This window comes from Lepidothrix coronata, unplaced genomic scaffold (assembly GCF_001604755.1).
Source record: "Lepidothrix coronata isolate B3197 unplaced genomic scaffold, Lepidothrix_coronata-1.0 Scaffold27, whole genome shotgun sequence".
NCBI lineage: Eukaryota > Metazoa > Chordata > Aves > Passeriformes > Pipridae > Lepidothrix > Lepidothrix coronata.
Window position 1 is genome coordinate 40286 of NW_016690207.1, and position 22339 is coordinate 62624.

Consider the following 22339-nt stretch of genomic DNA (forward strand, 5'->3'; position numbering starts at 1 on the left):
CCGGGAGAGAGGCCGGAATAGTCCCCCTTCCCGCCTGTGGATAGGGATGGGAATAGTGCCCCTTCCCGCCCGTGGAATGGGACTAGGGGTGGGATTGGTGCCCCTTCCTGCCCTATAGAAGTGGGAGGAATGAGGGTTTAATGCCCCTTCCTGCCCTATAGCCCCATCCTGCCCTATAAAACCGGGCTGTCCTTGCATTTATAGCCCCTTCCTGCCCTAGAGCACAGGGCTGCCCTTCAATGTACAGATCAATCCCGCCCTTGACCCTGTAGCCCCATCCTATCCCATAGCCCTCTCCTGCCCTATAGCACAGCCTGCCCTTGAGTCTATAGCCCCGTGCTGCGGCTCCATCCTATCCTACAATCCTATAGCTTTTCCAAGGGGCTATAACCCCTTCTTACCCTATACCCCCTTCCCCTGAGCTATATCAATCGGGGATAGAGCTCCCTCTCTCCTGGGCCCTACAGCTCCATCCTGCCCTATATCCCAGCACTAGAGTGAGGGCTGGAGGGAGGGGTCTGGGGAGAGGAGCCTCACAGCCCCCCCTTTTCCCACCCCACCCCGATGCACACCTGGAATAACGCTTCCATTTTATTAAAGTTCATCCAAAAACATACCAATAAATAAAAGAAGTTCCCAAAGGTTCCACGTCCGGAGCAGGCAGAGAGCGAGCGGGTGTCGTGTCAGTGACCCCCCAGCCCTGCTCATCACCCATTGCCCCCCGGGGGGACAAGTGAGGGGACACGCTGAAGGGACAACCCACCTCCCCAAACCCGATCCTTCTGGAAAAACGACGAGTACAATCCAGCACCACGGGCTGGGACGGTGACACTCCCGGGGGACGTCACCTGGACTAGGGGTGGCAGTACAGGCGCTCCACGGTGGCCGTGCTGACCTTCTGCTGGTAGTCCTCTATCCTGTCGTTCAGCTTCTCGTAGAGCTGGGAGAGGCAGGAGTCGTGAGGAATCCCACCCCATCCCAGTCCCCCTCTCTCAGGAGTTTGGGGACTCTGCACTTACCACGACGCTGTTCTCGTTGGCGGAGCTCTCCCGCAGCGCCTGCAGCAGCTGGTCAATGGCAGTGTAGGGAAGCCACATCGTGGGGGACGTTGGGGACAGGGGCACCTGGAAGGGACAGGAGACCTCGCGTCGTGTCCCCAAGGAACGTCCGTCCCCCGCCACATCCCGCCCTGCGGGTGAGCTCACCTCGATCCCGAAATACTGGTGCCCTTTGCCCAGCACAGCATCCACGTACTCCAGGACCAAATCCACGGCCTCCTCCAGCAGGTCGTAGTTCAGGTAGAGGCGCAGCAGCTCGGCAGCATCCACTTCCTGCAGAAAAAAAAAGGGAAACTCAGCCAGGGAGTGTGACCAGGAGTTGGGACCACGTTGGGAGGAACCTGCTCCGAGCCTTGGTCCCGGGCACAGGGCACTTGACTCCAGGGCCTGGAGCTGGGAGCAGGGAGGTGGGGTGGAGCTGGTAGGTGTCTGTCGGAGCGAGAGTGATCCAGCAGCTCTAGGACAAGTGGGATTTTGGGACAGCTGGCTCCCTGTTCTCACCTTGTAGCTGTTAATGAGCCAGTTGGGCAGAGGGATCCCGTGTGCCAGGAGCTTGTTGATGACGCAGCGATGGTACAGGCTGTTCTGGGATGGGTAACGCTCCAAGTAGGATGACAGCAGCCTCCAGGCTTCATCCGTGGCACTGCAAGGAAACAATTCCCCTTGGAACACGTGCCAGCACCTCCTGCCACTGTCTGGGAGGCCACGGTGTGCTCCCAGGTGACATGGGGACAGCATGGAAACACTGTTCTCCCCATATCCCAGTCACACGGTTCTGCTTTGAGGGGTTTTTAAGGACCCCAACACTCTAGATTCCCAAAAGGCTCCTTTCTCCAGACCCTCCTCCTCCTCCCAAACTGTGGACACAGACCTACCTGGACTCCTTGGTGGTGACCAGGGCCGAGAGCTGGTTTGCTGCCAGCCAGTCCCAGGCCTTGGCCTGCGCCTCTTCCCCTCCCAGCTGGAGCTTGATGCACCTGCATGAAAACCAAAAACCACAGAAATGTGGGTCCCTCCAGAGCCAAGCCCAGCCCTTTCCCACTGCCATCAAAGCCACCCCTCGCAGGACTATTCCCAAGGAACAGCCGTGAATCAGCTGGATTGGCAGGAAAAGAATGTTCTTAGGGCAAGTTCCACCCCGAAACCACTGCATCCCTCCGGCCCCACATCCCCCGAGGTGGGAGAACACCTGGACACGCACTTGAAGGTGAGGCCCTCAAAGATGGGCGTCAAGGGCAGCTTGAAGGTTTGGCACAGGGTGATGGCAGAGTCAAAGAGTCCGGCTCGGACCAGGAGAGACACCGTTTCCTCGGGCGTGGAGTTGCCTGAAGGGAAGGAGGACCAGGTAAAGCCTCTCCCAGTAACACCCCAGTGCTTTACTGGGGCCTCACCCCGTGTTACTCATCGAGAGTTGCAGCAGCACCGCGCTAACAGCCTCAAACACCCCGCAGCAGTACTTCTCAATCCATGGCTGGAGGTTTTCCTGGCCTCCAGAGCATCCCATGAGCCCGGGAGCCATCCCCTGGAGGGACTGCACAGAGCAGCAGTGAGTCACAGAGCTGGCCCTGATCCATCATCACCTGGAGAGGGACTGCAGAGGGACACAGGCAGCAATATATGGCCTGCAGGCAAATGGTGCTGCTGTTTAGAACCATGGAATTATTTGGAAAAGATCAAGACCATCAAGGCTAGGGAGGGGACAGCCTCGTCACAGCTCTGTATCCAAGCAAACAAGGCACCAGCTCAGCTCTGCCAGCACAGAAACTGCGGCATTCGGCTCCCTGCGTCTCCACTCTGCCCTCAAAGCAGCTGTTCCCTCCTTTCCCTGCAATCCCTTGCTGGGAAGTCACCTCCTCCTGACATTTAAAGGGGAAAGAAAGTTACACACTGTGTAACTTGTATCAGAGACACTCAAAGGCCCAGGGTGGGAGAGTTGTACCTTCGTGCTGCCCAAAAAGGAACAGCTTTGATGAGCTAACACTGTTCCATGAAGCAGGACTGTCCAGGAAAATCATTTACTCTTCAATTAAAACGGTTGGACTCAAATGATCTTGGAGGTCTTTTCCAACCTTAATCATTCTATGTTTCCATGATTTCCAGCAAGATAAAAAACCTGCCTTTTTGTCCCCAACTCAGAAGCTCACCCCACACTCCCTGCAGACCACTAGAGCTTGGAAAAGCCAAAAAATGGCGGAGAGCGTATAACTGTTTTTCTTGTTGTGTGTCTCTGACAATGGTGGATGGATTTCATGGGAGGGGTGGGAATTGGGTGGTCCCTGCCAGCTCCTGGGTTTGTCCCTGGGTCAGGACAAAGAGGCTGAATCCCTCTCACCTGCCACAGCAGCTGCTGACACGTCGTGTTCCACCAGGGTCAGCCGGATCCGGGCCAGCAAACATTCCCTCTCCAAATCCTCCAGCTCCAGGATCTCGATCTGGCGAGTGGCTGGAACAGACGGATACCGGGCTCTCAGCATTCCAAAAAGGGCTCTCTGGGCACTGTGCAGAATGTCATGGAATCGTGGAACCGTTTGGGTTGGAAGAGAGCTTAAAGCTCATCCAGTTCCATGGGCAGGGACACCTTCCACTAGACCAGGTTGCTCCAAGCCCTGTCCAACTTGGCCCTGAACACTTCCAGGGATGGGGCAGCCTCAGCTTCTCTGGGCAACCTGTGCTAGGGCCTCACCATTCTCACAGGGAACAATTTCTTCCCAATATCCCAATAACCCTGCCCTCTGGCAGTGGGAAGCCATTCCCCCTTGTCCTGTCTCTCCAGGCCCTTTTCCAAAGGGCTCTAGCCCTCTTGGAGCCCTTTTAGGCATTGGAAGGGGCTCTAAGTTCTCCCTGGAGCCTCCATGCCCTCATAAAACCATCTCCACACCCCTCTCTCACCCTAAGAGTTGTGCCCCAAAAAGCACCACAGGAATGATCAGGATTTGCTGTCCTTTCCCTAGTCCCTTGACTGTGCTCTCTCTCCTTGATACTATCCTCCTGTTCCTCCTCCTCCAGATGTTATCTAATATTTAGGAACAGCTGCTGCTTTGCCTGCCAGGCACACGCCACCAAAAAAAAAAAAAAAAACCAAAACCAAAAAAAACCTCTTCAGAAAGAGCTGGTTTAAAAATACCTGACCTTAAATTTTCCCACCGGAAGGCTGAGGATAACCTGATCCCACATCCTGGGCCGTGGCACACACAGGCAGAGCTTATTCCTGACAGGATTTCCAAGGGCACAAACAGTCTTGAACAACCAGAAAATGCCTCAAAAAGATGGGTGGGTTTTTTTTTTTTTTCTGATTACAAATTATTTCCACTGGAAAAAAAAAGCACTGTCAAGGCAGTGCTGAGAGCGTGCACAGGAGCTCCTTGGGGAATAGCTGTATTCCTTGGGGAAACAGCTGTATTCCTTGGGGAACAGTGGCAGTGTGTTGCAAATGGGACACCGGGAGAGTCAGTAACCTTAAAATCCCCCCCCCATTATTGATCCAGTGGAGGTGAGAGCTGCCCTGAGCCATCTCCCAGCTCACATGGGAGCAGCAGAGAGGCTGTGGAAGCTCCAGAGGCACAGGAAGGACCAGGACTGGGCACTTACTGGGAACAGCCATGCACTCCCCGTCGTGGCTCCTCTTCGGGGACGCTCCTGGGCGCTCGTACTTGCAGGAAAAAGCAGAAGGAGGGTTTATTAGCCACCTGGTTTCCAAAGGATTAATCACTTTGACAGGATAAATCCCAACAGGAGCCTTGATTTGGATCAGGGAAGCTGTGCAGCCCCTTGGGAACTCGGGTTACTTTATCTCTGGGGCTCTCAGGAGCATCAGGATCGGGTGACCAGGCTGCAGCCACCATCTCCCTGAATCCTGACTGGGATTTGAAACTCAATCCCTTATCACACTAACTAGTTGAACTAGTTATTGAACTAACCAGTTCAATACCTTTGAACTGGTATTCCAAGCTGTTCACACTACCCTTTAACAAAAGGTGATATATTCCCATATATATCCACCAGCCCATTTCCATAAGTTATCCTGCTTCCACCCTGCTCCAGAAAGGGGAATGACACAAGGGTCATAGACATGGGTGATGAGCAGGGCCAGACGGTTGGCCAAGAGCAGAGGACTAAGAAGCCCAACGCCTCTGTTGGCACTGGAAAGGATTTTGGAAGCTCCTCTGCAGGAAGCCCAGCATTCCTACCACAGCTCCAGAGGCTGGCTGCACTATCCAGGCGTATTCCGGGCGGATCAGCCGCAGGCAGTTAATAGCAGCCAGGAAGCAATTCCCCTGTTTCTGGAGCCCTCGGAGCGTCCGCACCTCCCTGCCCAGGCGCATGCCGTACTCAAACATCACCGTTCCAGCTGGAAACAGGGAAAAACACGTCAGCCAAGAGCCTGGCGAGGCCACACACCTGGCAGGGCCAGGGGCAGGGGTGTCCCGGGTGGGTGGGCAGGGACAAGGTGCCATCCCAGGCTTTACCTTTCCGGTAGTTGTGCCGGTAGACGTGGAAGGCGTAGAGCAGCTCGTAGTAGTTGTGAGTCATCAGATCCACTGCCCGAGCATGGGATTCGATGATCCCGACGACCTGCAGCACAGACAGGCACCCCTGGCTCCATAATCCCTCTCCTTTAAAGGCAGTGCCCCCAGCCCCACGATCCCCGGCGCAGGATTACCTCGTTGTGCAGGTTCACGTAAGGGAATTCCACCAGGTCCTGGAGCTGGGATCGCTCGCAGAGAACCACCACTAGCTGGCGCAGGCAGTCCAGCTGCCTGCGGAGGGAAGCACAGCCCTTTGGAGGAGCAGGAATAAACCCAGGAGCAGGAACACAACCAGCTCCAGGATGCAGGATTTAAGCCACAAACAACCACTTTGCGACAAGCTCCTGCTTTGGGACGAGCTCCGTGGGATTCTTCCTGGCTTAGGACCAGGTTATCCCTTTAGATTTCTCCAGTGCTGGAAACAGAGATCCTCTGAAAAGGTCTTCTCAGGAGGGCAGATTCCCTCCCTCAATCAATTAAAAAGCATTCCTATTCCTCCTCCTTTATTCCAGCACTTTTCTCTGCTAGGATGAAGCCTCCTCTACCCAGTTAACTTCCCAAGCTGAAAACTCAACTCTAAATCTTTTCTTTTTTAAAGTAAATTGACTTGGCTCCTAAAACTTTTAAATGCACAATGTTGCAAACAATCCTTTGGTCTCTTCCGAGACTTTTTTCCTCCCATTTTCCTCCTTTGAGACAGTCCCCATCCCAGGTGTCCTTAAAATGAACATCCAAAAATTAACTCTGCCCTTTTAAACCCACCTTTACACATTAACTCTTTAACACAGCAGCCATGTCCTATCCTAAAGTGTCATTTTCCTCTCAGCTCCATGGAAAAATGGGTCCGTGTGCCTCAAATAAAGGCATGAACTGTCACCTACCTGCCTGGATCTGGGTTTTGTGTTAAGGCTACATATGCTTCACTGTTGTGTCCCAAATCCAAGTGATGCTTGAAGATGCAGGTCCTCAAAGTAGCCTGAAAACAGCACAAACCAGTTATAAGACCAGCAGGAAATTCCAGTGGAAGGGGTTCCCAAAGTTAACACCTTGCCAGAAAAGAGTGACTGCGTACCTGGCTCCTCCAGTCATCTGCTGATTCCATGATGGCCAGGGTGGCCAACTGGATCACCAGCTCTGGCAAACCCACCATGTCCAACAAGCGAAGGACCTGGAGGAGAAAATACTTGAGTGAAGGGGTTTTTGGATTGTTTTTTTAGGAGCTGCTCCCGCCTCAAAAGATTTTGCCAATGTTTTAGGGAATTAGACTGAGAAAAGGGAAGATCTGGGTAAATCACAGGGATCTGGATGAAACCCCAGCCCAGTAGGTCCAGGTTATGGCTTGCCTGGAGGATTCACCTCTGCACTTGGGGGATTTTTGAAGCATTTTAACATTAATGATTAGTTTTCTGGATCCTAAATCCAGGGATTCCCTCAGCGGGAGCCCAGCTCCGAGCTCGCAGCCCGCCTGACCCGTGGCATTATGCAAGAAGAAAGATCCTTATCTCAGTTTAAACATACTAATTTTAATCTGCCTCAAAGCTTAATAACCTTCCCCTGAGGCAGCGTCTTGCATCGAGTCTGGACATGTTTGGCTTCTGCCTCCAGCAGCTGGGATCTCATCCTGCCCTTTTCTGCTGGATACCAAAGTCCTTGGCTATTAGGAAACTAATAGGTGGAAAGCACCTAGATTTCACATTCTCACCTTGTCATCACCCCCAAAGCAAGTAAACAGAGGTTTCACCTCCCCAAAATTAAGTTTTCTGAGGTTCAAGTCACTTCCCCCCCCAGCCAGGGATTGAGCAGGAATTCTCTGCCCCTTGTGGAGGGACTTGGTGTTGGTTCCCCTGCTCAGGACTGTACCTTGTTGTAGTACTGCAGGCGTGGCGTGGAGACCACCTCGCCCTCCTCGGGCTGGATCAGCCTGTCCAGGAACTCCTCTCTTCCCACCTCCGAGGCAGCTTGGCAGAAGCAATCCAAAGCCTGGAAGCAGACCAGGAATCAGCTCCCTGTCCCCCCTCAGGTGACTGATCCAGCTGCTGTACAGGTGAGGGGACAGTGTGGCCTCTCCCAAGCTCATGAGATCTTCCCCAAAAGCAGATTCCATCACTCTGCTCCAATCCCATCCTTTCCCAAAGGAGGCAGAGCATGGAAAGGATGTTCTCTGTGCACCTCCTCCCTTACAAGGGAAAAGGTCCCAGACCTCAGAGCACGAGAAGGAGATGTGGGAGGGTCTTACCTTGTGCCCCTCACCCATGACCAGGTAGCACCTGCCCATCATGAAGCAGCAGGAGCCCATGTTCACATGGCACCACGGCTGCAGCAGGCGGATGTATTCCTACGGGAGAGAAGGAATGGGAGTTTGGATTCAGGTCAGTGCTCGCTCATGATCTGCAGGCACCCAGTACCAGCTGTTTTTTGGTGGCCCCGTTAGCTGCTGTGCTCAGACAAATCCTGCTTTTCCAGCTCAAGGGCTGGTCTTCCCAGCCCCGAAAATCCCTTGGTTGCACTGATCATAGAATCCTGGAATGGTTTGGGTTGGAAGGGACCATCCAGTACCACCCCCCTGTCATGGGCAGGGACACCTTCCACAAGCCCAGATTGCTCCAAGCCCCGTCCAACCTGGCTTTCAACACTTCCACAGATGGGGCAGCCACAGCATCTCTGGGCAACCTGTGCCAGGGCCTCACCCCCCTCACAGACAGGAATTCCTTCCCAATATCCAATCTATATCTCCTCCTTGTCCTGTCTCTCCAGGCCCTTGTCCAAAGCCCCTCTCCAGCTCTCTTGGAGCCCCGTTAGGCACTGCAAGGGGCTCTAAGGTCTCCCTGGAGCCTTCTCTTCTCCAGGCTGAACATTCCCAGCTGTCCCAGCGTGTCCCCAGAGCAGAGCTGCTCCAGCCCTGTGATGGAGAGACATCCCCACCGTGCTCCCGGGAAACAACCTGCTTTGAACAGCCCCAGTGTCTGTACGGAGCACCTGACAAACGGCTTCCAACATCCCTGAAAATCAGACGGGATTCCTTCTACATTACATTGCAGGGAATTGCAGAGGAAATGTGGACAGAGCACGGAAGGGAGGGCAAAGGCAGAGGAACAACGGGCAGGTGTTAGAAGAGGTGCAAGAGGGGACCAGCAGCCAAGGGAGCACATGGATTCCAGCGTGCAGGACAGGGGTGGGATGGAACGTCAACGGCACACCAAGGACACGATGGCAGCGATGGGACCCAGCCTGGCCCTGTGCCAGCAGAGCAGCCTCATCATCCATGGAGCAGCAGCCACGTCCCGCTGGCAGGGGTGTGGGACTCGGCACGAGAAACCAGGATTTGGAAGTCACATCACCTCTGCAAGTGCACAAGCCCCCAGCACCTCTCCCCTCACCTTCCCTGGCCACAGGTCCACTCAAAGCCACGTGGCAACGCATCCAGAGCCCGGATTAGCAGCTACAAGGGATAAATCCTGCTCCAGGCTTGCCTAACAGCTTGTCACACACAGTTTGGCCTGCGTCCCAGGCCACTGCTTGGTCACCAGACCTTCCCCGTGCCCGCCAGCTCCTTGCAGGGAGCTTCCTGCATCCCCACGATTTGGGTCACCGTGCTCCCAGCAAAGCTGCTGTTATCTCCCCGGGGTCAAGGCACTTAATCCAAGTTTCCGTGACCGACTGGGATCAGGGAGCGGAACAGAAGGAGGAGGAGGAGTCGGCTCCTGCTGAGATAAAAGCCTGGAGGAGACACCAGCGAGGCGAAAGCAACATGGGGAGATTCAAAGCGTGTGCATGTGCCAGGAGGGAGAAGGATGCTGCTCCAATCTTGGCATTTCCAGGCTCAAAAGCTAGGAAGAATTGAAATTCGTCTCTCATTCTTCTTGGCAGCAACACAAAAGGAAGCAAGTCAGCCCCCAGGTGTGAGGGGCTGGGAGGATAAAAGGTTCTGCTGAAAAACAGGCCTTTATGAACAGCCTGCCTGGCCCTGGTGCCTCCAGGAATGCCCAGACAGGGATGAAGCCCATCACGTGGAGCTGCAGACAAGGAATTATGCCAGTCAGAACTAGAGCAGAAGCAGCTCCAGCTGCCAAGAGCACAGGGAGAGAGGTGGAGAACCAGTGGTCTGAAATACAGCAGTCTGAGACACCTGGAAATCAGGAGTTCGCTGTCCCTGCTAGTGAAATGTCGGGAGCAGCCAGGGGTGGAATGATGGTGGGTGTTTATTGCACTGATATTTACTAAGACATTAGGGCTCATTTAACAGATGAGCCCTTGCTGGGTTGAAGAAATCCTTCTGAACCCTGGTCCCATGGGCAAAGGTGGCACAGGAAAGGCTGTGAGCACACCAGCAGCTCCTGAACTGCTGGGATATTTAAACAGGCTCTGCAAAGGTGTTGCCGGAGAGTCATGTGGTCGGATGAGCCCCGGGAGACTGAACTCCTCCATGAAAAGGGAACAGAATAATCCTGAGTATCTGGATGCACTTGAAAACAGATGAAAGAGGAAATGCAGAAGATGATTCCCCCACAGCAGGGGAGTGGAAAGAGATGAGCTTTAAGGTCCCTTCCAACCCAAACCATTCTGGGATTCCATGACCTTAAATCATTCCCCAACAAACACTCTGTGGCACTGTCTGAGCTTACAGAGCAGCGACTAGAGGTAAAGGTTTTAAACTAAAAGAGGGGATATTTAGATTGAATAATGGGAAGAAATTCTTCCCTGTGAGGGTGGGGAGGCCCTGGCACAGGTTGCCCAGAGAAGCTGTGGCTGTCCCTGGATCCCTGGAAGTGTCCAAGGCCACACTGGACGGGGCTTGGAGTAACCTGGTCTAGTGGAAGGTGTCCCTGCCCATGGCAGGGGGTGGAACTGGATGATCTTTAAGGTCCCTTCCAACCCAAACCATTCCAGGATTCCATGACTAGGGGAAAGCAGAACTCCAGCTCCTGGAAAGATAATTTTTTGGAGTTTTCCGGCACCTGTGAGAGGGACAGCGCGAAAGACTCACCTGCAGCTGGGTGTACTGACAGCTCCCCATCAGGCACTCTGGGAAGAGGAAGCTGGGGTTGCTGGGCCATCTGAGCAGAGGTTAAGGAATACAGGAGAATCCAAGCTGGAGAGCTCAGAGAAGTAGTCTGGAAGCCAACATACCTCTCAAGCTCCATTTGTGGGGGGAAAGGAGAGAAGATTAAGCTGCTCTTTACACAAGCCATTATTCCGTAATAAGATTTCTCCATATTAGAACAAAATCATTAGTACATCTAATCCCCAACTCCCCGAATCCCGTTACCCTTCCAAATCTCCCAACACTCCGCCCCGCCAAGTCAAGTTGTGAGAGCTCAGGGGCTTAAAGTCAAAAACTCAAATCCTTTATCGAGCACCTAAAACGGGATGAATTCCGTGAAATCTTAAAATACCCGCAAAATCCCATTAATGCCAGCAACCTCACTCCTTCAGGAGGCTTGTCTTGGAAATCTGGGGGTGGAAAACTGATTTTGGGACGGGAGGAGGCTCGGTGGCAGCGGATTCACAGCCAAGGATACAGGAGAGGCAGAAAATCCGCCACTATTGAGGTGATGAGGTGGGGCCAGTTCAAACTTGTCTCAGCCAAAGAGGTGTTTGGTTGCAGGAAGAGTCGGGATATGATGTGTTTTCTGGCCACTTCCTGAAAGAAGAGCTCCACGATGGTTTGAGGGCCGGATACTGAAAGCACAAATGAAAGGAACAGTGAGGAGAGGGCCCGCAGCAGAGATCCCAGGCCTTCCACCCCGTGCTGTGCTCACCAGCCCTAACGGCACAGATTAAGTCAGGGCAAACCAAAAGCACGTTCCACACTCCGGCTTGTTGGTTTTGGATTTCTCCTGCCGTCTGGTTAAGTCAGAGGGAGCAGCAGGAGATCAAAGAGCCCCATTCCACAGTGTTTATTAACCACAGCTCAATTAAAACACACAGAAAAGGGGCTGTGCTCCCTCTCCAGTTGTTATTCCCAGCCCAGCTGCAGCTTTCCAGCACGACAGGGCTGAGTGAGTGCTGAGCTGGCTGCTCAAATGCCTCCCTCCTCATTCCAGCACCCCAGAAATCCCCCCTTACTGACTGTTCCCAACGCCTCTCCCAGAGCTGCCACCTCCTTCCCTACGTTCCGCATATTTTTCCCAAAGAACAGTGGCCAAACAGGACTTTCCTCACGAGCCAGCCAAGAAATAATCCACAACACTGGCACACACAAAGGATGTTTTCAACTTCCCTGACATTTCCAGCTGCCTCCTGCAGTCAGACTCTCCTTCAGGGAGAGCTCGGACTCTGAGGATCAGAGATGTCAGAAAGTGGAGGAAACTCTTCCCCGGCTCACACGTGGCAGTGCTGCCTGTTTGTCCCAGATTTTCCCAGCTCCCTCTGAAGTCTCTCAGCCTCCAAGCGCTGACTAGTCACAGCAGGCTCTTACCTGTGTGTTCCCTCCCCATCCCTGCTCGCCTCCTCCCTCTGGAACCACTTCAAGGCCCACATCCCCCTAATTAGGCTGCCTTATATTCTCCCCCGAAAAAACTAACCCAAAATTTACATCTTTGCAGCAAAACTTTAAAGATAAGGAACAAATATCAGCTGCAATGTTTTGGGGAGGTATTTCCACATTTTCAAGCATGTTTTGGGCAAGTATTTCTACATTTTCACGCCACCCTGAGCTGCTGCTCCCAGTTGCTCTGAGATAAAGGTTGGAGAGCAGGACAGGTTGGATGGAGCTCTGAGCAACCTGGGTTAGTGGAAGGTGTCCCTACCCATGGCAGGGGGTGGAACTGGATGAGCTTTAAGGTCCTTCCAACCCAAACCATTCCAGGATTCCGTGACAGACCTGGTCTGACCACTACAGTCACTGTACAGTGCACGAGAGGTGAGTTTGCCTGAAGCTGCTGGGGTTAGAATGAATAATTTTCGCTGAGTGAGGCATTCCCACAGTCCTCAGGCAGAGAGCAAAACCCGAGTCCAAGGCTCCAAGGGCCTTTGTTGTTGGTTGTTTGTTTTCTTTCTTTTTTTCTTTTGGACAGCCTGATAAACATCCCCACTTAAAATCAGGGTCATTCAACCACACATTCCATTAGCTCCCTGCATAAAGCACTTCCCTCAGGTGGCAGAGACAGGTCTAAATAACAGAAAGGGAGAGTTGATGATCTGTGGACACCTCACCCAGCTTGTGTGGTGTCAGAGCCGTGGTGTCTGCTAACTCCAACACGGAGAGATGCTGCAGATTAGATTCCCTGGGGAAGAAAGGAGCCATCAGTGAAGAGACAACAAAACGCCTCCCGCTTTAATTGTGCTCATTGTTCAACTCCCACGAGCACAGAACAGCGAGGCCTTGCAGGGCAGATTTAGCACAAGGCAAAGAGTCAGCTCAGAACGTGGAAGGGAAAAAAAAAAAAAAACAACAAAAACCCTCCCCAGCGCTCCTGGAGCAATACTCCCACAGCAACCACCAGCTTTCCATACCAGGAAGGGCATTTCAGGTGGATTTAGGAGGAATCAAAGGCAGAGCAGGTAGAGACTCACAGCGTGTCCACAGGGACGTCGGAGGCCAGGCACTGGCTGGCCCAGCGGATCAGGAAGTAGGAGAGCAGCAGGGGAGAGGTGCGGTGCAGCAGGTCCTGCTGGGACTGGAAGAGCTGTCCCCCTCCCAAAACCATCTGCAGGGAAAGCACAGAGCCTGGCTTCACACTCGGAGCAACTGGTGAGGTTCTGTGTCAGGCCCAGCCCGTCCCTCCTGCGAACACCAGGGTGGTCAAGAGCTCAGCAGGGAACTCAGCCCACCTAGGAGACCAGCAGGACTCCTGCCTCACTCCTGGAACTCAGCCCACCTAGGAGACCAGCAGGACTCCTGCCTCACTCCAAGCCAGGATGGATGGGGCTTGGAGCAACCTTTCCAAACAGAAAATGCCCCTGCCCAATTCAGGGGGTTGGAACTAGATGGTCTTTAAGGTCCGTTCCAACACAAAGCATTCCAGGACTCCTATCCCTGAGAGTGCTTTGCTGCACCTCAGGGTCTCCATAACCACCAAGAGCAGGAGTCACAGGAGAAATAACAATCCAAGCTTCTGAAGGACACAGGTGTGTCAAGGTGGGAAAGCAGCAGGTCACGTGTCTCATGGTGTGGGAGAGGCCAGCTCCAGAGGGCACTTTCCAACGCACCCTAAGTGCTACTAGGACAACCTTACCCAGGAAAAAAGGATTTATTTTCAATCAGGAAACTCCTGCAGTAATGTTTCTAAGTAAATAATATTGTTTAAACAAGGCTGTCCTTGTCTGGGGACTTGTTCCAAATCCCTGCGTCCGTCCAAACCAGCAGCACTGTCCTTCACGTGGCCTCGGGCCTGACAGGACAGACCCAGACCAGTCCACCCCACCACTCCAACACAGCTGCCATTGAGGGGGCTGTTTGTTCCGGCTGGAGCAGCTTCCAAGGGCCTGAAACTGCGACCTTGGGGTGTGCTGCCAGAGAACAGAGCTGCCAGCGGTGGTGGGAGAGGGATGGGGATATCTGGGAGAGCTGTATGTGTGCTGATTCAGACAGAAGGCTGGAATCCATGCCCTCCTCCCACAAACAAAGCTTTGCTTCCTGGATGCTGAGCACGAAACAAAGGGAATTAGGCTGCTTTACTTAGGGAGACAAAAGCAGCTGGAGGAGAGAGGAGGACTCGCCCAAGCCTCGGGCTATTCCAACAGCCTTGTGGGAACAGCCAGATCTCAGCCTGGCACCAGCAGAACCCCGGATTCCCAAGCCTGGGGAGCGTGGCAGCAGCTCTGAGGGCCGTACTCACAGGGTCTCCGAGGCGCAGCAGGAGCTGCTGGAGGATGAGCAGGTCCCTGCAGATGAGGAAGCGGATGCTGGAGATCTTGGCCACCCCCCCGCACACCACGTGGGCCGCGGTGCCGCTGCCGAACAGCTGGGACAGGTTCATCCGCAGCGCCAGGTGCGGAGCTGCCAGGGAAAACCACCCGGGTCAGGGCAGGAACCGGACAGGCAAGAACAACCCCCAGGGTAAAGGGCCCTTCCCGGCATTTCCCAGAAGCTGGGGAAGGGCTTTCACCTCTTTCCATGTCGGCGTCGGTCTCGTAGTCCATCTCTCGGATGAGCAATCCGATGGCGTGGATGGGGTTTCTGATCTCCTGCAGTTTGCTGTGAATGTCCTCCATCACGTTTTCCCTGAAAAAAAAAAAAAAAAAATAAAAAATCAAAACCATTATCGTCACGATCAGCAACCTGAGATTCCAACTGAAGAGGGCTCCCTTACGCTCCCTTCCAGGGAGGATCAAGTACCTGATCAGCCTGGGCATTCCTACCGGGAATCCTCGGCTGGCTTGGAGTTTTATTACAGCGCCTGCAGGGACCAGTCTATTTATTCCACTCCCTCAGGCTACCAGGAAATAACAGCCAGATAGTTGGCATTCCACGAGGGAATGATTTCAGGTTAGCACAGGAACCACACGGCTTGACCAAATCTCTGACCTCTCCCTACTGTCTCCAGGCACTTCTTTCCACACCTAACAGGAATTTGCCCCTCTCCTGTTCTCTAGATCACTTGAGACTCACCAAAATTTATTTCCTGGAGGGGTTCTGGCTGGAAGACCCTGCTAATGACACCAAACCACACTCTCCATCCCTGGAAAAGTCTCCTGCAGCAGCACAGGGAGAGGAGCCCACACTTCTCAAATGCCCTTGGATGTCAAGCAAGGGCAGCTCCGGGCAATCCCAGCTCAGCCATCCTGAGAAGCTTCTGGAAAAGACATCTCCTTACGTGTCATTAGCTATCAAGTCCTCCAGGATCTGCTCTGCAGCCTTTTCTGGAGGCTGGAGGCGGGAGCAAGCCATTTCCATGATGAATGCCATTTCCATGGAAATTGATTCTCCGATCAGGCGAAGGCACTGGACAAGACAGACAACATCACGAGACATCTCCAAATCTGCAATGAAAGAATCTAACTGTGTATTTTCCAAGAGATTTCCAAGGGAAGGTGGGAAGACCATGCAAAAACCGGTTAGTTCAGCTCCTATCACCAGTAACAGCAGACTGGTCCCAGTTCCCCACACCAAACCCTTCCCCACAAACGACGAGGCTGAATTAGAGCTCAGGAGTTGACAAGGGAAAGATGTGGGCTTTATTATTTGGAAAATAAAAACTGATGCCACAATAAAACAATTAAATTCCCTCCAAGGGATTTTTTTTTTTCCCGAGCCACAGGTTGAAAGGAAATAATTAGCGCAAAAAAAAGTATCCCAGAAAAAATGGCTCAGTTTGGCTTTGCAATCCTTTATGGATGAGTTTTTAAATTAAATCCCAGGTTTTGAGACTGTGACTGTTTGTCAGAGCCAGGGCAGGAACTGCTGGGGCTCCCAAATCCAGCCCAGGCCTCCAGCTTTCCTTTCCTCAGCTCCATAAAAAGCTCAACAGAACGGATGATGATCCTGCTTTATAAAAATATATAAAGATCACTCGAGCATGAAAGTGGAGCTTAAGTAACATTTTCCACTGCCTTTTTCCTAGTGAACCAGCATTCCAGGGCCAGCAAAGCACAGAGGGCACTGTGGTGACAATATTAATGACAGGTTTTCCGTGCTCTGGCATTTACTTTCCGGAGACAAGGAAAGGCACGGGCCCTCTCCACAGCTGATGTGAAAATATTTCATAAATCCTGGAATGGTTTGGGCTGGAAGGGACTTTAAAGATCATCCAGTCCCACCCCCTGCCACGAGGAGGGACACCTTCCACTAGACCAGGTTGCTCCAAGCCCTGTCCAAACTGGCCTGGAACACTTCCAGGGATGGGGCAGCCACAGCTTCTCTGGGCAACCTGTGCCAGGGCCTCACCACCCTCACAGGGAAGAATTTGTCCCAGCCCAACCCATTCCATGATTTCATGATTCTATTTGCAGCCCTGACACCATTTTCTAATTCCCGGTGTGAGCACGATGGCAAGTTTCACAAAACAGACCTCCCTATAAAGCCAAAATAAAACCATCTCCATGCAGCTGTGGACCTGGAGCCCTTCAAGAGACCTCTATGCAAGCTCCCACATCCCCAGCACAAGGGAAAAAACTCCCTGTCTCCTCACCTTCAAAGATGGCAGCATCGTCCTCGGTCAGGAGGTGCTCGTTGGAGAGGAGATAGAGATGATCCACCAAGGAGCAGGGCACAAGGAAGGACATGGAGCCCTGGAAGGTGAGGAGAAAGTCCCTGAGCTTCCCAAATCCTCTGGAGGAACTCCTCCAGGGCATCCTACCACCACCCAGGCTCACCTTCTTCAGCAGGCACACCATGCTGGTGTAAGGGTTCAGATGCAAGGCCAGGGGCCGGGAAAGAGCTTCCTGGTACTGAAGGCAGCAGGCATAGAATTTGGACCAGAATTCCACCTGCAGCTGCCAAAACTCCTCGGGGGAGCACTCGTATTCCGTCACGCTGCCCTGGAACTAGCGGGAGCAAAACGAGAGGATCAGGAATGGTGGAGTAAAATAAGGAGGAACGGGATAAAACGAGGGAAATTCAGACTCAAAAGGACATGGGGATCTTTCAAGTAGGTTAATAATAATTATTATTTGGATTCTTGGGAAGATAATGCCTCTGTTTTGGGTTCTCTTCCAAATTAACGAGCAACAGCTCTGTGTGGTGGGTGACCAAAGTGCACCCAGAGAGATTCCAAAAAACCAAGAGGGAATGGAAAATCCTGGCAGGAAGGACGAAGATTTGTACTTTTTAAAAAGTCACACGATTCCTTTTGGAGAAATACAGGATAAACCAAGGCCTGGGGTCACTCTGCAATTAATTTACCTCCACTGAACGACCACGACACCGCATTCAACAAAATACCCCGTGAGGAAAATCCATCTCACCTCACTTTCCACAGCTAAGGTGACCTCTTTCCTTAACTCATCCCACGTCAGATCCAGGTGCCTCTCAGTTCCTTGAGAAAAGATCTGCAAAGCAGCACAAGAAACTTGGATTTCAAAGCGAAATAAAAGTCTTCCTGAGGGTTCGAGCAGCACTGAGGTAAAGCAGCAGGAGAGCATCAGCCAACGCTTTGTGGGATCCGAGTGTTATAAAACATGTCTGGATGCTAAATTTGGGATACACGGACACATGGAAGTGTGGAGTCCCCATCCCTGGAGGGATTAAAAGCCATGTGGGTGTGGCACTTGGGGACGTGGGTTAGTGGTGGCCTTGTCAGCGTTGGAGGAACAGTTGGACTCCATGATCTCAGAGGGCTTTTCCAACCTTAATAATTCCATAAACTCCATGACACACCCTGACGAACAGCACCACAGGGGGCTGAGTCTCCGTTCACCTGGCTACTGCAGCAGGAATGAAAAACAAGCTCAGCAACCTGCTGTGCTATCCGAGGGGGAAAAAAAAAGTCCGCTGGAAACCACATTCCACCTCCAGCTGTCAGCTCTCACCGGCTGCAGCATGGCCCAGCAGCCACTAACTTCCTTCAGGGGCTCCCAATGAGAACTGGTGCCTGCCACGAGCTCCAAGGAATCCTGTTGCCTCACATCTTAACAGCCAGGAAGAAGAAGGGGAAGAGAGGGCATTCCAAATTCCCCCTCACTAACCTGCAAAGCCTTCTGGATAGCTGCGTTAGAGAACTGGCCTGGCATGAAGAGATACTCCAGGTAGGTTTCCTGCAAAAAGACGAGGATTTAAGAAAACTCAAGGATCAGAAGAGCATTTAAGATGCTGCTTCTGGTCTTTCCTCCCATTTTCTCAACCTCATCCCCTGGATCTGTTTCCATCCACGCCCAGCTCCAACCTGGGATTAAAAACTGCCTCCTGCCCACTCCAGACCTTGTTTATTCCTCTTTTCTCTCCTGACTGACCTCGCTGCTTTTTGGTGCTGTTTTACAGCTGGCTCACCCTGGGGTCCTGGTTGTGTCGGACTGTCACCTCCTCCTCAGGCAGCGGCTGCACAAACACCTGGTTCCACTGGCCCGCGACATTCCTGGAAGGACACAAACCCAGGATCAGCTTTGCATCCACCTGAACCAAACCGGTGCCTTTCACCAGCAAAATCAGCCCCCTGGGTCTGGAAACTGGAGTTCTGACGAGTGACAAGGGACAGGTTTTGGTAGGAGAGGTTAATGGTGGCATTCCCAGACCTAAGCTGAGGGAACAGCCCGGAACCCTTCATTTAAATCAACGTTCTCCCCATCCCATGAGTTCCCAAGCAACTCTCAGACTGACCAGTAGCTTCTTCTCTGTAAATCTGCACACTCACAGCATTCTTCACCCACTGTTTAACTCCCTGGTTCTGCACAAATCTGCCCTCTCAGTGTTATATTCAGGGATGATCCTTTCCCATCACCATCTCCTCAAAACGTGGTTTTTCCTGGAAGGTACCAGCTGGTTGTTTTGAAGGAGCTGTTGGGGAAGCACAGCCCTCCCCCTGCCATGCTCAAACTCCACTTCCAGCAATCCTGCTGCCTGGATTTTCACATTTTTCACATTCCTGTCGCTTGATTATAAATCTTTAAAGTTGAGGAGCTCCATCAGGGTTTTAAGGAGCTGCTCCTGCAGTTATCCCAGCGACCCAGCCCCAAAACTCACTGCTCAAAGTTGATGTATTTCACAACAGTTTGGTTCTCCTCGTTGTGCCACAGCGCCCAGATCTCGGCTGAAGTTAAGGCAAAGTCAACCAGAGTCTCCTAGGAAAGAGGGAAAGAGCAAATTTCCTTTCTTATCCTAAACTTTAAGTGCAGCAGAGATGAGAGGTGGGTACTTAACAACAGCAAAACATTCCCTTGTGTCATTTAACAGGCTTTGGGAATTGTTCAGTCTGGAAAGAAGTGGCTTTGGGGTGACCTATTTGCCCCTTCCAGTGCCTGAAGGGAACTTAGAAGATGAAGAGGGCCTGTACTGATGGGATAACGGGGAGTGGCTCCGAACTGGAAAAGGGGGAATTTAGATGGGATACCAGGGAGAAATTCTTTCCTGTGAGGGTGGTGAGGCCATGGCACAGGTTGCCCAGAGAAGCTGTGGCTGCCCCATCCCTGGAACTGTCCAAGGCCAGGTTGGACAGGGCTTGGAGCAACCTGGGCTGGTGGAAGGTGTCCCTCCTCATGGCAGGGGCTTGGAACTGGATGATCTTTAAAGTCCCTTCCAACCCAACCATGATTCTGTGATTTAAATCCCAATGTCCAGGCCTCTCCCTCTCGAGGAGGCCTCAGCTCTGACCTGTGAGGAGAACAGGGAGGAGATGTGGTCAAGGCTGTAGCGGTTGCTCTCAGTGCTCACCAGCTGGAAGACACAAAACTACAAACACACCTCATAAATCATTTCCTGAAGGACTAAATCAGCACATCCCAGGGAATTTCATCATTCCTGTCCCTTTCCCTGCCTGGTGCTACAGGGAACAGAGCCCTGAGGGCAAGGGGGGGTGAGCTGAGCACATCACTGGACCCTCTGTACCATGTACTGGCATCCTGGTTTCACCCTGCTCCCCAAGGACAATCACCCCTGCCTGGACCCAAAGGATTTACAGCCTTTTCCAAAGACTTAACTGGAAAAACTGTAAGACCACCACTCCTGGAACTGCTGGTGACCATAAAATGTGGGAAAAGAAGGAGTGCAAGGTGGGAAAGCCCCAAATCCTCAGCTGCAGACCCAGCTCTGTGTGTCCTTCCCAGAGCAGAGGACTAGTGGGACAGCAGGAATCATGCTATGTGCTCCTGCTCCATGTGGGAATCCCCCGGAGAATGGGATAAGCTGTCCAACAGATGAGCCTGGTCTGTGCTGCCACCCCCCCTCCTGCTAAATTTATCCTTCTCCACAAGAAGTTCTCCAGCAGTCGCAGATGCATCCATCGCTCCCAGGAGCCCGGTGTAAACACACCAGCAGTATTTCCATGCTTTCAGCTCCTTTCGGACCTCTCCTTTTCCCACGGCACATCCGTGCCTTTGGAGCAGGAGGTGAACAAGCGAACGAGCCCTCAGCTTAGTCACACACAGGGAATTCCACTCCCAAGGCTCGGGCAGGCGCATCCCGGCGTTTTGAAGGGGGGAAAAAAGGTTTATTTTAAAGCGCCGATCCCTCCAGAGGGGCGCGCGCGAGGAACTTTTCCCTACTTCCTGCCTTCCAGGCCTAAACCCCAGGGGAGGGACGTGTTTTCCCACGCCCCAAGGAGCGGGGAAGGGCTGTGTGTCCGTACCTGCCCTCGCCGGGGAGCATGCATGTAGACCCCGAGGTAGAGGCCCAGGGACTGGGAGAAGGCGAGGCGCAGGCGGTGCCCGGTGCCGGCCGCCAGCCGCAGGTCCCTGCTCACCGGCATGAACTCCAGCAGATCCGCCACCATCAGGCACATCTGATCCTGCCAACGGGGGAAAAAGTGCCAGGGCAGCAAGATGGTTAACACTCAGGGCTCGGAAGCTGCCCTTCTCCCCTCTTCCTCCTTCCCCTTCTGGCCAAAATCTGTCCAGACTTTTCCTCGAAGGATGCAAATTAAGCCTCCATACGCATACCTGAGCTATTCCTTGGCTTTTCCCACCTCACCTGCGCCCTCTCCCACCTCACCTGTGCCCTCTCCCCCACCCATCACACGGGCTGCCGGAGCCCAGGCACGCAGGACAAAGCTTCCCCTCCCTCCCACGACACATTCCAGTGCCGCTGAGCCGTGAAAGCGCCGTGCTGCTCCATTAGCTCCGGCACTCAATATCTGGAGCAAGAGGCTTTTATTAACTTCTTGTTGACAAAGACACTTTCATTACCGCTGAAAGCGGGAGAAAATCCATTTGGGATGGCTCCTTGGGCTTCAAAGCGCTCCTGTGTGCCTTCCCCAATGCTCCAGTAGGTCTGGAAATAGCCCTTATCCCAGGGTGAGAGTGGGGAGGAAACCACCCGAACACTGCTACAAACACACACCGTGACTGCTCTCACGTGTTGTCCCAAATCCCAGCGTGGAGAAGCCACAGAGACAATTTAATGGGAGATAAATCCACGCCAAGCACTCATCTGTCAACTCCTCCAGCCTCCCTTTGCTCCCCCAAATCCAGGCTCTGCTCACCTTGTAGGACCACATGCGGAGTTTGTGGTCCTGGCAGAGGGCGAAGAGGAAGGCGTCGTGATCCAGGCAGTGCACGGAGAGGCTGACGGGCACATCCGACGGGCCGCCGTCGCCTCTGGAGAACCAGACTTTACATCAACAGCTTAAAAGAAAATTCCACACCCCTGGAAGTGTCCAAGGCCAGGTTGGACGGGGCTTGGAGTAACCTGGGCTAGTGGAAGGTGTCCCTGCCCATGGCGGGGGGTTGGCCTTGGTTGTTTTTTAGGTTCCTTTCCCCCCCAACCCCTTCCGGGTTTCCTGGCTTTTAAAATCAGGGCAGGTGCACAGATCTGAGGCACTGGGGTTCCACGATTGTGGATTTAAATCCAAATAAACCAGCGGGGTGAGACCAGAAGAAGGTAATGTTTCAGCATCCATGGAGCAGAGAATCCCACCACGCCAGTAACACCCAAGCATGGACCCCATCGGCGCCACGCAACGCCCCTCCCACTTCCAAGGAAAAGGCCCTAGGATTTGGCTGTGCACTCTAAGCCACCCTAACAATCCCAGTCCTAAAGATCCCAATCCACCACGGAGCATCCATGTGATCCCCCACGTAACCTCTGCCCATCAGGAACAACCTGACACCTCAGCACAAGGGCAGCGTAATCCCTAATCCGCGCTGGCTGCCGGCCACATCCTGGGCAAATCCTCGGAGGCCAATTACTAGAGAGAACATATTCACAGACACACAGAACCAGCAGGA

At 53.0% G+C, this 22339-nt stretch overlaps 1 protein-coding gene across 2 annotated transcripts in view; it reads right to left on the reverse strand.

Annotated features, from left to right (window-relative positions):
• The window catches only part of NUP160 (nucleoporin 160), a 32924-nt gene that overhangs the window by 6987 nt on the left and 3598 nt on the right, over window positions 1-22339 (reverse strand). Inside the window, exons 5-35 of one of the 2 annotated variants that reach the window (XM_017809713.1) lie at window positions 21595-21709; window positions 20743-20901; window positions 19770-19847; window positions 19143-19240; window positions 18453-18537; window positions 18152-18220; window positions 17432-17515; window positions 16841-17011; window positions 16657-16756; window positions 15343-15508; window positions 14635-14750; window positions 14365-14525; window positions 13100-13233; window positions 12740-12810; window positions 11104-11263; window positions 10569-10638; window positions 7821-7919; window positions 7445-7564; window positions 6657-6752; window positions 6466-6560; window positions 5719-5815; window positions 5525-5630; window positions 5246-5406; window positions 4647-4707; window positions 3391-3501; window positions 2260-2383; window positions 1934-2035; window positions 1560-1701; window positions 1206-1331; window positions 1020-1124; window positions 849-940 (exon numbers count right to left, since the gene is read on the reverse strand). In XM_017809713.1, the coding sequence (XP_017665202.1) occupies window positions 854-940; window positions 1020-1124; window positions 1206-1331; window positions 1560-1701; window positions 1934-2035; window positions 2260-2383; window positions 3391-3501; window positions 4647-4707; window positions 5246-5406; window positions 5525-5630; window positions 5719-5815; window positions 6466-6560; window positions 6657-6752; window positions 7445-7564; window positions 7821-7919; window positions 10569-10638; window positions 11104-11263; window positions 12740-12810; window positions 13100-13233; window positions 14365-14525; window positions 14635-14750; window positions 15343-15508; window positions 16657-16756; window positions 16841-17011; window positions 17432-17515; window positions 18152-18220; window positions 18453-18537; window positions 19143-19240; window positions 19770-19847; window positions 20743-20901; window positions 21595-21709 (3469 nt within the window). In that variant the 3' untranslated portion in view covers window positions 849-853. Of the gene's footprint in view, window positions 1-578; window positions 941-1019; window positions 1125-1205; window positions 1332-1559; window positions 1702-1933; window positions 2036-2259; window positions 2384-3390; window positions 3502-4646; window positions 4708-5245; window positions 5407-5524; window positions 5631-5718; window positions 5816-6465; window positions 6561-6656; window positions 6753-7444; window positions 7565-7820; window positions 7920-10568; window positions 10639-11103; window positions 11264-12739; window positions 12811-13099; window positions 13234-14364; window positions 14526-14634; window positions 14751-15342; window positions 15509-16656; window positions 16757-16840; window positions 17012-17431; window positions 17516-18151; window positions 18221-18452; window positions 18538-19142; window positions 19241-19769; window positions 19848-20742; window positions 20902-21594; window positions 21710-22339 lie in introns of those variants that run through there. The other variant, XM_017809714.1, reaches the window with a different exon arrangement.